We start from the raw sequence: 18860 nt of genomic DNA, 5'->3' as shown, positions 1-18860 counted from the left end.
TACATGCAGATTCGTTGTTATTAATATATTGTTTTAAATGTGTGAAGGTTAGTAGCATATACTGTTTAGAATTTATTTTTTTTAATTAAGATATCTTAATATATTGTCAGTATTTATTCATCAAAGGCTGTTTAGAAAATGTTTGAGGTACTACAGAAATATTTACTTGCTTTCAAAATTGCAATTTTTGAAATGTAATAAGAAATAGCTGCATTGCTTTTATTCGACACGATAACATTTAAAAGATAATAAATCATATTAATAATTAGATTTAAAGTTATAATGATGAGAAACCATTTAATTATGACTTACACAAAGTCATAAGAAAAATGTTTTAGGTTTCTACTATTTCAGTCAAGTTTCTGATTATTTCTCCATCCGTTTTGCTATGGATTGAGGAGGCAACAAATGAGTTGCAAATTTCTACTCCCCCTAACATTTTCAGAAGGGTTTTTTTATTATTATTATTATTCTAAATGGCAATTGTAAACCTTTGCCTTTGTTTAGGATATGCAATTCCCTAACTTTATCTGCACTCAAACATTCACTGCTCTCCTAAATCTTCAAAGCCTCACTCCCAGACCTCGAGTTGGCAGGATTGGTTGCTTAGTTTAATGATGTAAGAAGTCCTGGCTGTCTAAACTCATTTCAGACTGTCATTGAAATTAGCTGTTATGTTGACATCTTTTTCCATTATAAGACATCTAGTGTGAACAATATTGAAAAGTTTATATTTATTGGAGATGTATTAAAATCTCTTTCTTTCTAAAAAAAATATATATATATATATATATATATATATATATATATATATATATATATATATATATATATATGTGTGTGGGTCTATATAATTGTAGGTCAGTGTTATGTGTTGTGCATTTATAGGCCTATATTCGCAGTGTTGTCTCTGTCTGCACTCCTGGGGGCTGGAGGGGCAGTAGAACGAGGGGCAGTTTGATGACTGGGGTTGTTAAGAAGATGGCGGCTTCCTGGGCGGCATGAAAGGATGTAGAGTTAGCAATATCTGCAGGAAAGAAGACAGATAAACACTTGGGGTTTAATTCCTTCACAGAGTCTTTTCCCTCTGGTCATTTCCCTGATCGTTAATAGCAGCTCGGAGAGGGTAAGTGTTCTAAAAAAGGCAAGAAATCTCCCTCTTAGTTCTGCAGCGTTTCTCATGACGGCTAACGGTAACGGCACCATCGGCCATTTTTACTGAGGGAAGCTAAAGCCAAATAACATTCGCCTTTATGGGTTTCGCGGGGAAACTGCAAAACTGCCCTTCTCCGCGATACGAGCGAATAAAAACTGCATGAAACTGTAACAGCCCAAATTTCTTTGTCCTTCTCTTTTGTTTTAGCTCGATCATAATTTCTCCGGCGACAAAGCAGCATATTTGCAAGCCGGAGTTAGCCTCTTTTTTTTTTAAATTTTCTGTTCCACCTTAAATGGCGCAGCACTTACCTTGAAGCGACGGAGACGCCTGAATGTAACTGCCTCGCCATTTAAGGTGGAATGGAAATATTTAAAAGAGGCTAACAAGCGAAAATTTTGCAGTGTTTTTATTGATTTCTCATTACTTCTACTTCTACGTACTACGATTAGAGTTAGGGTAGTTTGCCCTGATTAAGTACACCGACTCCAGTTGATTTTTACTGAGTTTTGTGTGCAAAGTTAACGTTTGACTCGGTGAAGCGAAAAGACGTTAACGTTAGCGCAATTTGAAGATGGAATGAAAACAGACAAAAAGCTGCATTGAACTGTTGAAAACTAGGGAATGTGGGTAGGAGCAATATTACGTAAATATTAAATTAAAGAAAATGTGGATATTATTACTAATAGCACAAAAAATGGGGAGTTAGTAAAATTGTAGAAATAATGCAATGGGGGCAATTTTAAAAGAAAAAAGTCACTTACAATGAACCAGGGTCTCGTTGAAAGTATTTATTAGAGAGGGTTAAAATTAGCTCATTTGCTTGCTGCCACATTCATTTATTCTTTTATAATCCGTTTTTTACAGTGAGTTCTAGTTACATCTATTTAGCCAAAATAGAAATTGACTTTTGTTATTGTTAGTGTTCACCGCCCATTTTTAATTCTGACTTTAGCCAAGCTCACTTAACATTAGCTTTAGCATTTTAGCGAGCTAAGCGGCTGTTATCCTCCCCCATTAGCTACAGCTTATTTTAGTTTTTAGCAAAAGCTACAAGATGTCGGCGGCAGAAAATGGAAATTGGGGCGTGTCCCAAACGGCTCTATGATCCCTAAAAGACTAGGGCGCTTTGGGAGGCACGACATTCCGCCTCTATAACATTTCAATACAGACAGAATAGACAGTTCTTTTGTTGTAGAATGCAATTCTTACACATTAATTACAAATTGTCTACAGAATTTTAAACACACGTTACATTACAACATGATTAAGTAGTATATTATAATATCTTCATATATCAATTTTCAAATTGCAAAAGCTGCAATTTTATTTAGAGTTTTCTATTAACAAAAACATGTTTTGAAAAGGAAACTGAACTTGTTAATAACAAAGTTACACCAAAGTTAATCCCACACTGCAGTGTATCACCACACCCACAACTGAATGAAATTCTGGCTCTGTACATTCAGTGCAAAAAAAAAAAAACAAGTTAATATTACTTTAGTAGTTTTATTAATTTCCTCCATGTTTTTTTAATTATTATTTATTATTTTTAAATGTATTATTATTGTTATTTTTGAACTTGATTTAACACAATGTACATAAATTTTACCAGCGTTATTAAAGCAGAATGGTAATGGAATGAAATTATTCAAATCTGGTGTTATTCTGCTATTGAGAATGTTTTGTCACAAAAATGTAAGAATGTTATCAAGAGGGCAAAACTGTTAAGATAAAATAAGCTGAGTAAAGGTCATATAAACAAACCAAATCTTTTGATTTTGTGGTTTAATAATAAAGAGAATGTTAATGTTATGATAAAGTATTTTCTTTAAATAGAACATGTTTAAAATGTTCCTTTTTTTCCTGCAATGTTAATGTGTTTTCAAATGAACTAGAAACTGTAGTGGACGCGCCGCTTGAATGCAGGAGCCAGTGTTTTTGCTTTTCCCCTAACTTTGAAGGGAGTAGGGATCCAGTTGATTGTGTGGGGTTTTTTTTATTTGTTTTTTTTTTTTGGGCCTCACCCCGTCGGCCATTTTCACTCTGACGTTAGCTCAGCTAACATTAGCCCCTTAGCGCGCTAAGCTATTCGCCTAGCCGAGGGCTAACGTTGCGAGATGGCGGCTGTTTCTCCCTCGCTGCCCTCTCTGTTCAAGCTTCTCTGATTAATTCACTCAGAGCGCTTTTTCTTGTACGTTTTCTGACGGAGAAAAGGAAGAGAAATAACGTTTAAGTACGCCGTGAACAAAAAAATAGTCGTTGGTGTGAAATATTCGAGAATTTTGGATCAGAAAGAATCGGAGTATTGTGCTGTTTTTACCGGCGTTGTTTTTCTTGCACCCGCGGATTCTTTAAGCTAAGCTAGCGGCAAAGCTTCTGGTGATTTAACCACAAATCGAGTATACTATTCAAATCACCGGGCTTGAAGTGTCTACAATTCTGAAATAGTTTCCGTCTGTGGTTGATTGGTGGAGAATCTTTAATTTTCCTCTCACCTTTATCGAACAAATAACTGGGTTACTGTTTCTACGCTAACGCTGCTTTGTTTAGCGAGCTAATCTCGGGCGAATTAGCGAGCTGGCTGCACCAAGATGTAGCTAAAATACATGCTTTGCGAGTTATACTCATTCATTTTATTTGAACAAGCTATCGTTTCTTGTTTAAAGCGATATTCTGTAATACATTAACGTTATCTATATTGAGCTGGGAGCCGACAGAGCGTACATTGCAAACGTTATTGTTAGCTCGCAGCACAGAGTGGGTTTTCTTCGGAAACTTCTCTTTTTAATGGGATTTGTTTCTCGTTAAAAGAGGGAACAGATGTCTTCTCCTGGCCCCACGGTTCTGCAGCCCCGGTGGAAGCGGGTTCTGGGCTGGTCCGGCCCGGTCCCACGACCCCGGCACGGCCACCGGGCTGTAGCCATCAAGGAGCTCATGGTTGTGTTCGGTGGAGGAAACGAGGGTATTGTGGACGAGCTTCACGTCTATAACACTGGTAAATTACTCGCTCATGATGATGTTATGTCTTTGCAAACATCAACATTTTAATACAAACACCAAACAAGCAGCATTTAACTGCACGCATCTTATTGGAATTTGCCGTTCCACCTTAAATGGCGCGGCGGATACAATGCAAAGTTAAGGTGGAACGGGTGGTGTTAATTCCAATAAGAAGCTAGCACACTTAGGGTAAAGTTTAGGGGTCTGATTTAATAATTTTATGTTACTTGCCTTTGGTTTAACCGATACTTTGTCAGGAAAAAGACCCATGACCTTTGTGTTTTAATAAATGTATATTGACACTATCGTGGTTAAAAGTTCTCTGTGAATGTTAATGTTGCTGTTCCTCTAATGTTATTTATTGATTCTTCAAGCTCTTGGCTAAATAAATCCAGTGAGCTAATGCTCTCTTTTTCTGTAGCTTTTACAAAGACGCCCATTTCATTTGTGTTCACAGCGTATAAAATGCAACCATTCTCTGTTGTGTTACGTTTATGTTAATAGTTTCCTTTGATGCTTTGTGTCCAAAGTCTGATATCTCGGTACTCTCAAAATCAAAAATAAAAAGGCAGGGTTGTGAACCTAGCTAGCTGTGGCTATCCTACTGTTAGCTGCAGAGAGCTAATGCTAGATAGAAGCCGGCTAACCCAGACAGAAGAGAGCCAGAGATGGAGGGAAGGAAGGGAGAGAATGGAGGGAAAAACTGCAAAGAGAAATGGCGGGTTAATACAACATGCACGACGTCAACAAACTCCACCTCTCGGATAATGTCCCGCATTGCTGTGGCTGTATTTACACTCGTTCTCAGCTTAGATATCTTACTGTTTGTCTCCCACCACAGTGTTTCCTGATACGTTTTAAGATTGAAAGGTTTTGTAATATTGCGAAAACAGTGCACTGTGCTCGGTTCCTGAGAAGTTGGTTGTCACCTGATTGTTTGTTTCTAATGGCTTAATGTGTATTTATAGTTTTCAGAATTTTACCAGAAATTTTACAGACAGACCAAAATGAAATGGCCCATCATAAATTTTCTGACTTCTGATGATTTAATGAATGATTAGATGCTAAAATTGAAAGAGTGACCGCTCTTGCTGCTGTTTCCATATGTTATATACTTATCATAAAGTCAAAATAAAAATGTTTTAGAATTAACCCAAGTATTCACACACGTGCTATTGGTAAAGAAGTTAATACAATTCTTTCATTGCTGTTTTGCCTTACTTTGCTCAACCTGTACCTCCTCACTAAGGATAAATAAAAATAAAAAAAACTGTTCACACTTAATTTTAACATTAATGTAAATGTCTGAAGCAGGAATTTTAAAGCTGCTCATACCTTTGAGGTAGCTTTTACAAACTTTTCAGATGTTTAGTTTCTATATTTACCCCTGTTAACAGTCCATCATAATTGAAAACAATATTTTAATCACTAAAATCACTAGATAATGTGGACTTATTGCATCTAGCCTCTTCAGCATACAGCTGTGAAGTGGCAACCGCCTCCTGGATTAATGCATCTGTGTTATTTTATTTGACTGAGTATCAGGTTCAAAATTAGGAAGAGTTTGGTTGCAATTAGTTAATTTACTATTAATTTAACAGTACAATGTAAAAGTAGTTATCAAACTTAAATTGAAATGCCCATCCCAAAGCCTAATGTCTGACCTGTATTTCTACAGCAACTAATCAGTGGTTTATTCCGGCTGTTCGGGGTGATGTTCCACCTGGCTGCGCTGCTTATGGATTTGTGTGTGATGGCACAAGGCTGCTGGTGTTTGGGGGTATGGTGGAATATGGAAAGTACAGCAACGATCTATATGAACTACAGGTAAATGTTTTGTAAATGCATTTAAATATTTGTCATTATTTATTAATAAACTGTCAGTCTTTGTATTTAAAATTAAAGCCCAGTGCTATCAGACCAATATTTTTTTTCTCTTGGGTTGTTTTTATTTATGTCTTGTCTCTTTTAAACAGGCCAGTAGATGGGAGTGGAAACGGCTGAAGCCTAAAGCCCCCAAAAATGGCCCACCCCCTTGTCCTCGCCTGGGCCACAGCTTTTCTCTGGTGGGAAACAAATGCTACCTGTTCGGAGGCCTTGCCAATGACAGCGAGGATCCCAAAAACAATATTCCGAGGTAGCGAATCAATAACAAACACGTTTTGTTGTCTTTTTAACATCATGTAACCCATACATGACTTGTCACAGTTTATTTTGTAAACTGATATTTCAGTAAGTCTCATCATACAACTCGCTGTACTGAGAATACTAAAACTTGAAACCTTTAATATAACGTTTTTCCCTTCAACCCCGTGCAGATACCTGAATGATCTGTACACACTAGAATTGCGTCCCGGCTCCAATGTGACAGGCTGGGACATCCCCATCACATACGGTGTGTTGCCTCCTCCTCGTGAGAGCCACACTGCTGTGGTCTATACAGAGAAAACCTCCAAAAAGTCTCGCCTGGTAATCTACGGTGGCATGAGTGGCTGTCGGCTTGGAGACCTCTGGACATTAGACATAGGTGAGAGGAGCTTGTGAATAAACTGGGTCAGTTTTAATTAACCGTATGAAAGACATTTTAATATTTATCGTGTTAGATTTTCACACTTAAATTGTGTTTTGGCATTGTTCAGAGGTTAAGTGAATACATTTGAGAACTTGAATTTTCATTTGCTTTGCGAAAGATTTATTGAAGATGCTTTGGTATGTGTTGTGTAGAGTTGAAGAACTTTAGTCGAATATATATTTCTGTGGAATAACTTGTATTTGGTAAGCCTGCTTTCTGGTGTTAGTGTTTTTTAATAAATATTCTTTAAAATGTCTGTCTGGCAGACACTCTGACCTGGAATAAGCCCACCATCAGCGGCACAGCTCCCCTTCCTCGCAGCCTTCACTCAGCCACCACTATAACAAACAAGTGAGTGCTTTCTTTTAGTCATGATACATGTATAATATTGTTCATTTGTGTTGTTACAATGTCTGATCATGTTTTGATGCTTTTTAACGGAATCCCACAAACTATTTGCTGCGTAGAACAGATCATACATGATGTATTAAATTGTTTAATTTGCTATGGTGTTCTCTGTCTACAATGTTTTATTGTTGGTTTTGCAGTAACTCACCTCATTGCTATCTGTCTCTAGGATGTATGTGTTTGGTGGGTGGGTGCCTTTGGTGATGGATGATGTGAAAGTGGCTACACATGAAAAGGAATGGAAGTGCACAAACACACTGGCTTGCCTAAATCTAGGTGGGTGTTTTTTTTTCTGTAAGAAATATTGGTAGATACTTTTGATTGGACAATAACTGTTAGATTTTTATTTTTTTGTCATTTGAACTCTATTTAATTGCTTTCGTTTTGTTTTCCTCAGACACCATGACATGGGAGAACATTTTAATGGACACACTAGAAGACAACATCCCCAGGGCCAGAGCTGGCCACTGCTCTGTAGCTATTAATTCCAGGTTGTATGTCTGGAGCGGAAGGGATGGCTACCGCAAGGCCTGGAACAATCAGGTGTGCTGCAAAGATCTCTGGTATTTGGAGACAGGTGAGTTAAACTAGCTTTACTGCCTTAGTTGCAATTTGAAAACTTTGTTCAAACGAACTTGTAACGTGTAATTGTTGTTGTTGTTTTTTTTTTTTTTGCCCTAATATTGTATATGACTGCTGTCTGAGTTTAAGATTAATGTTGTTTTATCTGGAGGATAAAGACTTAAAAAACAAAAACAAAATCCTGCCTTTCCTGCAGACCGTCCCCATGCCCCTTCACGTGTCCAGCTGGTCCGTGCCAACACAAGCTCCCTGGAAGTGAGCTGGGGTGCAGTGTCCACTGCCGACACTTACCTTCTGCAGCTGCAGAAATACGACATCCCTGCTGCAACAGCAGCGACCTCTCCAAACGTTACTCCTGCTTCCTCTCTGCCAGCCAATTCACCCAAGAGCCCGGCCCCTGCTGCGGCTGCCCCAGCTTCACAGAGCCTTCCTCTGACAGGTGTCACACTTGTACCACAGACTCCATCCCCCGCAACATCCATGCCCAGCAGCCCGCTCGCTGCTGCTTCACCCCGTGCTCCAGGTAAAATATTATGCTACAATAACAAAATGCAAATTCTCACACCCCCCCCCCCCTTTCTTTCTTTAGAAATTGGTACATGTTGGCTGCACTGCCTATGGCCTTTGCAGGCTGTATGTGACATTATCTGTGGTTCAAGCAAACAATTTTAAACTCTTTGTCAAATTCCCTTTTAAAGGTAAATATGACTAGTGTCAAATAGTGTTCACTGGAAGGATAAAATGTTAAATTCATCAGATTTATTCTTTAAAATGTTCTGAAATCGTGCACTTAGAAAATCAATTTTTTTTTTCATTTGCCTCAAGTGTATGGAAAACATTTGTCAAAAGTTGGTATCATTACTTTTACTTTTTTTATTATTTAGCTATTCTGAAAGTGGCTGCACCTCAGTCCACTCCTGGAACTTCCATTGTCACCGTGCGTCAGGCCAATCAAGTGGGAAAGTCCCCAGTCACTGTTACATCACTTCCTGCTGGAGTCCGCATGGTTGTCCCTGCACAGAGCACTCAGGGAACGGTATGTTATCTTGGGGTTCGTTTGGGTACCAGAGGTAAACCCACCTGAATTATGACAGCATTTTGAATGCTGCTTTAGGTGATGTTGTACATTTGTTGCTTATGAACTTTTGTTCACATTTAAATACCTTATGCTAATAATGCTGTGATGGAAAAACATCTCTACCTATCCTCCATATTTTGGTTGAACATTGTTTTTATTTGCACAACCCCTCTGTCTTTAGCCAATTGGTAGTAGCCCGCAGATGAGTGGCATGGCTGCCCTGGCTGCAGCTGCAGCTGCCACACAGAAGATACCGCCCTCCTCCACAGCCACTGTGTTGAATGTGCCAGCAGGAGCCACCATAGTGAAGACTGTTGCTGTGACTCCAGGCTCCACATCTCTACCAGCTACCGTGAAAGTTGCTTCACCAGTGATGGTGGGTGCTGTTCACAATCTATTAAAACCTCTTCTGTTGAAGTACTTGGTTAAGAATCGTTTTTGGATAATTATTTAATGTCTTTCTTTTTCTTTCTCTAGGTGAGTAACCCAGCAACGCGCATGTTGAAGACAGCCGCTGCCCAAGTTGGGACATCAACCATCTCTACTCCAAATACCCCAACCCGGCCCATCATCACTGTCCACAAGTCGGGCACGGTGACTGTGGCCCAGCAGGCCCAGGTGGTCACCACAGTGGTCGGAGGTGTCACCAAAACAATCACTCTTGTGAAGAGCCCTCTTACTGTAGGCAGCGGTGGAACTCTGGTAAATATGATTAAAAACAAATGTAAAATTTTAAGAGAATAGAAAACAGAAATCCTTATATAATGTGATATTAGTCGTAATTTAATCTTAATATTTGATATTGCACTGACTTTTCTAGAATTGACATTCACACTTATCTGCAATGTGTGTGTATATATATTCCTGTTCAGATCTCAAGCCTGGGGAAGGTGATGTCTGTGGTCCAGACCAAACCAGTACAGACATCTGCAGTGACAGGTCAAGCTGGAAGCAGTCCTGTCACTCAGATAATACAGGTAAGCAACATCAGGGCTAGTTATTAAACTAGGAATAGGTTTTCATACAGCATAGAGATCAGTTTACCTGTAAAGTTGATATGCAGTGAAATTTTAAACTCAAGCTAATTTTTGTTGTTGTTGAAACTTGCTATGTTCATGAGAAGTTTATTTATTTATTTATTTATTTATTCATTCATTTATTTTCTCCCCATGATTACTGAACTTACGTGTTTCTCACATGCTCCTAACATTGCTTTTCCAGACAAAGGGTCCTCTACCTGCAGGCACCATCCTCAAGCTGGTTACCTCTGCTGATGGCAAACCCACCACCATCATCACAACCACGCAGGCAGGTGGTACTGGTAACAAACCCACCATCCTGGGCATTAGTGGAGTCTCCCAAAGTACTGCCGCCAAACCGGGCACCACTATCATCAAAACAATCCCGGTGTCTGCCATTCAGCAGGGAGCTGGAGGTCTGTTTTAAAATGTTTCTCTCAGATCTTGTTGGGTTAGTGGGAAGTTGCCTGTTCATTTTGTTCCATCAGTTTCTGTGCTGTTCATGCAGTTTGTTGCTGAGTCTTTACATGGTATCTTCTAACACAAACATGCCTGTCTCCACCTCCCGTTTTCATAATTCAATTATAGGTGTTTCCAGCAGCCAAGGTATAAAGTCTCCCATTACCATAATCACCACCAAGATGGTAACACCAGGCACAGGCACACCAGGCAAAATTATCACAGCTGTACCGAAATTGACCACAGGAGTTGGACAGCAGGGAGTGACACAGGTGAGGGCCCTCTTTGTTCTTTTTATTTCTTTTTATTATTTTTTTTATTTTTTAGCAGACAGAAATGTATGATTTTTACATCAAGCACAATACTTTCTCAGTGAACTGTGGCTTTCTGGAATTTGTATATCCTTTTGCTACTTACATTTTTCTATAGGTGGTCCTGAAAGGTGCACCTGGGCAACCTGGCACCATTCTGCGAACTGTGCCTATGAGTGGCATGCGTCTTGTTTCTCCTGGTACAGTGTCTGCAGCCAAACCCACAGTTACCACGCTAGTCGTCAAAGGCACCACAGGTAAGAGTATCACACTTGGATCATTGGGGGGGGGGGGGTGTGAAATGTTTTCTCACACAGTTGAATAATATTAAAAATAAAATGGAACTTGTTAAATGTAGCTTTTATCCTTTTTATATCTTCCCACTAAAACATTTACACTTATTATTCTGTTGTGTAGGAGTAACTACTCTTGGCACAGTGACTGGCACTGTCTCCACCAGCCTGGCAGGGGGCAATGTTGTTACTTCCAATGCTAACCTTGGTACTCCCATAACCACCCTGGGTACCATTGCCACACTTTCCAGTCAGGTAATCAGTCCCGCAACTATTACTGTGTCGGCTGCTCAGACAAACCTGACTACTGCGTCCTCTGTGGCCCTGCAGGTAATGCACACTTCTGGTGTAGTTCATGGGTTTTTCTTAGTATCATATTTACTGTTTTCATGTGTAATGTCAAACAAGATATGATTCTACAATTGCAGTACAGTAAAAAAAAAAAAAAAAACAGTAAATAAGTCATGGGTATGTTTATTTATTATTTACAATATTGTATATAATTTTCCTCCTATAGGCAGCTACGCAACCAACTCAGGTGACTCTGATTAGCACCCCTAGTGGTGTGGAGGCTCAGCCTGTGCAAGATCTCCCAGTCTCCATCCTGGCATCCCCCACATCAGAGCAGCCCTCCTCCACGGGGGCTGAAACCAGCGATGCCCCGGGTGAAGTGACTCTGGTCTGCTCCAACCCACCCTGTGAGACTCATGAAACTGGCACCACCAACACCGCCACTGTGGCTGCTGCCAAGATATGCTCAAACCCACCTTGTGAGACGCATGTGACTGGAACTACCAACACAACAACCACAGCTTCTGCCAATATGGGCAGAGTGCAGCAGGTATGCAGCAATCCACCATCAGAGACCCATGACACAGGCACCACAAACACGGCCACTACTGCCAGCTGCAGCATGGGCTCCAGGGAGATGGGCATGGTTGATAGCAGTACGACATCCCAACAGGCAACAGCGAGCCTACCCGGCAGTACACTTCTGTCTCCGGTATGTTCTAACCCTCCGTGTGAGACACATGAGACAGGAACAACCAACCCACAGATGCAAGCAACATCAAGCATGGGCAGCAGCCAGACCAACATGGTACAAAGAGTGTGTTCCAAACCTCCCTGCGAAACGCATGAAACGGGAACCACCAACACACCCACACAAGCATCTTCGAACATGGGCAGTGGACAGGCCAACACTGTGCAGAGAGTGTGTTCTAACCCGCCCTGTGAGACGCACGAGACTGGAACCACCAACACGCCTACCCAGGCTTCGTCGTCCATTGGAGCAGTGCAAAATGGCAGTGTCCAAAGAGTGTGTTCTAACCCACCCTGCGAAACTCATGAAACAGGAACAACCAACACCACAACCACTGCCACAAGCAACCTGGAGTCATCCGAAGGCATAGGCATGTTTAATTATATCTTGGATGATATGATTAGTTTGAAAAAGTTATATTTAACATGTTTGCTGATATTTTTAATTTACTGAATAGGTTTTGTTTTTCATTGTTGCTGCATTTTTATGTTATGTTTGCTTGCTTGTAATTGTCTTGCAGCTCAACAAAGTACAGAAGGACAAGAGGAGAGTAGCACCAGTGCTGAGGCAACTTCATCTACAGAGCCTGCCAATCCCACAATCCAAAGCAGAGCTGTCACCACAGTTACCCAGGCCACACCCACCCCAGGGCCCTCTGTCCCAGTAAGTATTTGATTGTTTCCCCTGATCTTAAACTTGCCGTCATTAGTGTTCCGTGCCTTTTTCCAACAGCCCGTATTCTGTTTATAAAGAATATTTTAATATATGCCTATTAATTACCTAATTTAATAAAATTTTTACAGTGTGTCTTGCTATGGGAGCATTCTTGTAATGCTGATTTTGCTTTTACTCAAGATGTGACAAACATGTAGCTTTGCCTTTTGGACTAGAGAGAATTAAACCATGGCTTGAAGCATTTAAATGTTTGTTTGACTTCAAAATATACTAAATTAAGTAATTATGCTTGGACATTTAAAGTTTCCCTCCCAGGTTTATACATCGCTACACTTCTCAGGTTGCATGTTCTTATTTTTCTCCCTGCAGGAGATCTCTTCCATGGCAGGCTCTGCTGCCATCGAGGAAGCTTCAGGTGAAGGTGAAGCAGAGGCGATGGAACAGGGTGATTCTGAGGCCATGGCAACGGGTGAGGAGTCCATGCAGACAGAAGCTGAGCTGGGCGAAGAGGGCACTGTCAGGGTTGTTGCTATTCAAGAAGGTGCTGCCAATGAGGCAGGAACCATGCTACAGGTGCATGTTGCAATGGAAGCACAGCCTGGACAGGGCGCACAAGCTGAGGTATGTTGCGGTGGTGAAGATTTTGATGATTATTATTTTGTATGTTTGTTTTGGGAAGAATAATCTTCAAAATAGTTGATTTGTTAAGTTTACATCTCAATATCCACTCAAAACAGTTGCATTAGACCTGATTATAAAAAAAATTCTCAGGTATATGTATAGTGGATGAGGTGTAACTAATTATGGACTTACAATAAACTGAGTGTGACACTTAAAATGTCTAATTAACCCTTTTTATGGTGTTTTTATTTAATACTGTGGTGTCTGTATATGCGCAGATGGAGCAAGGTGGAGAGGGTGAGGAGGCTGTGGGTCTAGCAGGGCAGGACTCAGAAGCTCTGGCATTGCCCCAGGAGCTAATGTCTGCAGAGGGACAGCAAACTACACTGATGGTAACGGGACTGACCCCAGAAGAACTGGCTGTCACTGCAGCAGCAGAAGCCGCTGCCCAGGCTGCAGCCACTGAGGAGGCCCAGGCTCTTGCTATTCAGGCTGTGTTGCAGGCAGCCCAACAGGCTGTGCTCAGTGAGTACATGCAGGCTAAACAAATGAAGCAATTTATAGGAGTAACATGACGTAATTTCCTAGCAGATTGTTGTTGTTATGGTTGTACACCTTTGTTTGATATTTTGCTTGACTGATACATGTTCTCTTTAATTTCTCTCAGATGAAGGGGATGCTGGACATGATGGTCAGCAGTCAACAACCATCCCCATTGTTTTGACCCAGCAGGAGTTGGCTGCTCTCGTGCAGCAACAACAGCAGCTACAGGAGGCCCAGGCTGCTGCTGCTGCTGCTGCTGCAGCTGCCGCCCAGCAGCTGGCAGCTGATTCAGCCTCTGCAGCTCTCCCCACTGAGGGCCTTGCCCCAGCAGACAGTCTCAACGATCCCACGTCTGAGAGCAACGGCCACGAGATGGCTGCTGCCGCCGCTGCCGTCACTGAAGCTGTGGCGCGACTTCTTCCAAGCACTTCTGCCGAGAGTGAGGGAAAAACTGACCAGATACTTAAAGATTAGTACCCTTGTGCAGTTGTTTATGGCTGATTGCTCAATTAGGTGTTCTAAGACTCTCAGACTAATTGCAGCTTATTAATATTGCATAATAATAATGCTATAGATTGTTGAATAACCTTATTGCTGAAATTCACTTAGACATTTATTGATGGACAAACAAATTGGGCAAAGGAACATGTATCAAACCAAAACATTCCATATGAATTGTGCAGCTATTATTAAGTGTGTATATAGAGTGGTCTGAAACAGTTGTTGTTATTATTAGTCTGAAATGTCCAATTTGACACACTTTGTACTCTCTCTTGCAGCTTTGGCTCCATCAAGTACATTTGCTCCATCCCAGCCAATGGCTGTGGCCAGCCCTGCCAAGATGCAGGCAGCCACAACTCTTGCTGAGGTGGCCAATGGCATCGAATCTACAGCTGGGGTGAGCGTATTTCTGTAATTGCGGAATGTTGTATTGTCACCTGAGATGAATTTGTGTAACGTAGAATATATTTGTCTGAAAATATCTGGTGTCTGACATTTTCCTTCTTTTTCTCTATTATATTTATTTGTTTAACAGAAGCAAGGAGTGCCCCCTGCTCCAGTAAAACCACCTGTGAAGAAAGAAAATCAGTGGTTTGATGTTGGAATAGTCAAAGTTACCAACATGGTCGTCACACATTACTACATGCCCGCAGATGACTCTGAGGTTACTGATGTAAGAAATGTCTTTTCATACTTTATGATGGAACGTGAGTTTTATGTATTAAAAATATAATGTACAGTACACAATGCTGGTATATCATTAGATGTGCTTGTTATCAATGGTGGTAAGTGACTCTGTCGTGTTGCAGGACGATTCTGGGACCATACCAGACTACAGCCAGATGAAAAAAGTGGAGCTTTCTCCTGGCACAGCATACAAGTTCCGTGTGGCTGGGATTAACACTTGCGGTCGTGGAGCTTTCTCTGAGGTGTCCGCCTTCAAAACTTGTCTGCCTGGATTCCCTGGAGCACCATGTGCCATTAAAATTAGCAAGGTGAAAAACACAGTTCTTTAATCATTATGTACAGTACGTCACACCAAAATCTCAAAATGGCTTCCTGACTAAACCTGTCCTCTGAACTGAGTTTTGTGTTGTATGTGTGAGCTGTCATAGGTGTTTTTTTTTAATTTTTTTATTTTTTTTGCACTTCGTTCATTGTTTTCTTGCTTGTTCCACAGAGCCCAGATGGAGCTCACCTCACTTGGGAGCCTCCATCCGTAACTTCAGGGAAGATTATCGAGTATTCTGTCTACCTAGCCATCCAGAGCTCGCAGACTACAGAGGCCAAAGCGTCTGCACCCGCACAGCTGGCATTTATGCGCGTGTACTGTGGCCCCAACCCCTCTTGCCTGGTTCAAACCTCCAGCCTTTCCAATGCCCACATTGACTACACCACCAAACCTGCAATCATCTTCCGTATTGCCGCTCGCAACGAGAAAGGCTACGGCCCTGCCACGCAAGTCAGGTGGCTGCAAGGTGAGCAAGGGCTGAGGACAAAATAATAATATTAATCACATATTCGTGCAAATATTTATAAGGCTTCTATGTAACACGCATGACATTTGGTTTGGCAAAAAAAACAATGTTTTTGTATTAAGACAAAACTACAAAGTAAACATTAGAGAAGTTCTCTTGAAACTAAACTTGAACATTGATTTGTTTGATTTAGAAGTGTTCAGTTGAAAGCAGCACTGTCCTCAATATTTAGATTAGCTTAGATGTATCTGCATTTTAGAAGGCAATAATGTAATTGGTATTTTACAGAAACCAGTAAGGATGGATCTGCTGCCAAATCTGCAGTGAAGAGACCAGTTACATCTCCTGATGTGTGAGTATCTCATTAATCTTAGTGAAGTATTTAAATTTGGGTTAACAGAATGTATTCTACTAAACAGGAAGACAGTCTTAAGTATCAGTGTTTTGTTGTGACGGCAATAACTATTCACTATTCCTTTTTTTAAAATGTTATAAAATGCCAAGTATTGGTCTACCCATAGCAGTGCGAACATACAATATGGTTCAGTCTTGTTGCTCTCGAATTTATCAGGTTTCTTTTGTTTATATCTTTTTTTATTAATTAATTAATTACCAGAAACAAAAATTCAACTAATTTGGGGAATCGTTTGATTTTATTTTTCCTTTTCCTCCTCCCCTGGCTATTTCTTATTTACGTTTTACCCGTTACGTAGTGTGAAGAGTATGTGATGATCATGTTCATGTTTCTTGTAAATGAGGTACATCAAAGACAGTGATATGTTAGAGGCACCCAAAGAACGAAATACAGAAAATTATCCTGTTTTGCTTCTTTTTTTTTCAGGAGAGGTATTGGTGTAAAAAAGGCCAGAGCTGACCAGTGAAAAAGCTTGCCATGTCCTTCAACCCTCTGAGATCAAGACCCATGACTGAACTACTCTTCCTGCTGAATGCCCTCCCCTGCCTTCTGAGGCCATACCCCACCACTAACTACTACATGAGATGGCAGCAAAAAGGAAAAAAAAAAAAATTAAGATCTTTGTGCCCTAAACCCCAGTCTTCACCGAACGTTCTGGTGCCATGGACGCCTTATTTTTCCTCCTTTTGTGTTATAAACGTGTCTTCTGACAAACAGTTAAAAGCACATACTTTTGCTTTTCCTGGCAATTTTGTGTGACAATTTTCCAATGGCAGCAGTTAGTCAGTTTAACTGTATTGATTGTTTCTGTAGTTCAGTTACCTACCTTCCTTCCTTCATGTTTTTATTTTAGCTTAATTCAATACAAGCAATAGATAAAGCAGAAAAAAAACAAGCGACTTCACTCTTGTCAGTTGTTCTCCCCCACCCTTATGTTTTTTGGCAAGTTTGTGTACTTCAGTTGGGCACAGACACAAGATGGAAGGAGACTGAATGAAGAGAGAGAAGACAATGAAGTTCACCTGGAATACCCATTGAAAGATGGAAACAACACAGCACTTGGTGATGCTTCTGAGGAAGAGACTTTGTTTTAAAGACAAATCTGTAATTATACATTCGGTCTTGAGTTCAGTAGCCCATTATTACATCACTGTGTCTTCATACATTGCCGAGAAGGAATGATTTAAGAACTGTACCGTTTTGTACCGAAGATGTAAGGACTCTTGTAGATGGAGAGGCCTATGACTTTTTGCATTGCATCAAAATACATCTTGTATAAAGAAAGAAAAAATCCCATAAATAGTAAGCAGTGATACAGAAGCTCTGTATGTGGTTTATTTTTGTATTTTTTTTTTTTTTTTTTTGTCTTTGTCTTTTTTTTTTTTCTTTTTTTTAAACTTGACCTCTCTTGCTGTGTATGTGTGCATCTGCAAAGTTTTAAAACTTGCTTCCTGCTCATTCCTGTCATGAGTGTGTGCTTGTGGGATTTTGTGGCAGCTTGTCCCGGTGCCACAGTATTTTTTACATCCCATGTTGATGAGTATTTCAAATGTTGATGAGGTTCAGGATGAAAATTAACTTTTTGTAAGAGACACACCCCCCCCCCCCCACTCTAACAAGCTCAAAAATTCTGAAAATAAAAGTTTTGTTTTGTTTTTTTCGGGTCAGGGTCTCCCTACTTGTACATTGTTGGACACTTCCAAGAGGCTTTTGCAGAAGTAATGTTTATGTTCCCAGTTGGTTAATTTCCCCCTTCTTCCTGTTAATCTTTTACTAGTCTATAGTTTATGTAAAATTTACTTTTTGTGGATTATTTTTTTTCTATGCTCGTTTGTGTGTTGGTAGAGGTAAACGCAAAACTGGGGTTCTCTTCATAGTGTAGGAAATGTTTGCGGCATTTCCATATTACCGAGGTCTTGGCTGGGTCTCATTTGGGATGCAGGGTACAGATGTATGAATCTTAGTGAGGGTGCTGATCCAGGTTCAGGTTATTAATAGGATGTTGAAGTCAATCTGATCCTGGACCAGGGCCCTCGCTCTGCAACATTGTTATGCATATGACCCCAGTTTCTAGAATTTTTTTTCTTTTCTTTTTTTTTTTTTTTTCCCCCCCCTTCCCCCTAGAGAGAAGTGGACTGCAGAGTCATTTAAAGGAACTGAAAAAGATTGGTTTGAGTTGCTGGGAGTGGAAAATTGCAAATGATGGATTACTGGCACAGCCTGCGTTTGAACTCGGTTGTAAATTAGTTCTTTCACGTAGCAAGACGTAAAACAAGAAAACTCTGCCTTTTTTATATAAATATCTGTAACAAATGTTTTTACATGTTGTCATCTATTGATTGCTTTTGTGTCTTGACATATAAAAGTAATGGAAATCTGTTTTGTTCTCCTCTGTGTCGTGTTGCTTTTGTTTTGCCTGGTTGTTTTGGAGGTCGTGTACAAGTAATATAAATAACCAGCGGGATTTTAACACTGTTTATGAACACGTAAGATATTATTCAATGATAATAAATAATTTTAGAGAAGACTCAAGTCGAATCCTTAGTACACTGTGTCAAACGCGAATTTGAGCCTTCGGGCCTGCCATAGTTCTTACTGGTTTGAAGCCTTTCCTGTGAATCAAATCTATTGACTCCGTTCACATGGAAGAGTCGATTCGTTCGGTTCCTAACGACTCGTCATTTTCTTTCTCAAAACATTTAAT

The 18860-nt window shown here is 40.3% G+C and overlaps 1 protein-coding gene across 1 annotated transcript; it reads left to right on the top strand.

The window, feature by feature from the left end:
* Nucleotides 1-982: 982 nt before the first annotated feature.
* On the top strand, nt 983-18841 carry hcfc1b (host cell factor C1b). Its single transcript, XM_066643536.1, has 28 exons — nt 983-1126; nt 3971-4154; nt 5838-5986; nt 6136-6296; nt 6478-6686; nt 6998-7082; nt 7309-7415; nt 7537-7716; nt 7918-8244; nt 8606-8757; nt 8981-9175; nt 9277-9501; nt 9672-9776; nt 10021-10234; nt 10407-10549; nt 10707-10845; nt 11006-11211; nt 11399-12293; nt 12444-12586; nt 12968-13219; nt 13498-13744; nt 13887-14201; nt 14542-14660; nt 14799-14936; nt 15073-15258; nt 15444-15741; nt 16030-16093; nt 16583-18841. The coding sequence occupies exons 2-28, from the start codon at nt 3980-3982 to the stop codon at nt 16620-16622; spliced, it is 5469 nt and encodes a 1822-aa protein (XP_066499633.1). The 5' UTR covers nt 983-1126; nt 3971-3979; the 3' UTR covers nt 16623-18841.
* The last annotated feature ends 19 nt before the right edge of the window (nt 18842-18860 follow it).

Source organism: Hoplias malabaricus, chromosome 14 (genome assembly GCF_029633855.1).
Source record: "Hoplias malabaricus isolate fHopMal1 chromosome 14, fHopMal1.hap1, whole genome shotgun sequence".
NCBI classification, from domain to species: Eukaryota; Metazoa; Chordata; class Actinopteri; order Characiformes; family Erythrinidae; genus Hoplias; species Hoplias malabaricus.
Note: the sequence above shows the minus strand (reverse complement) of the source record. Positions and strands in the feature narration are given on the sequence as shown.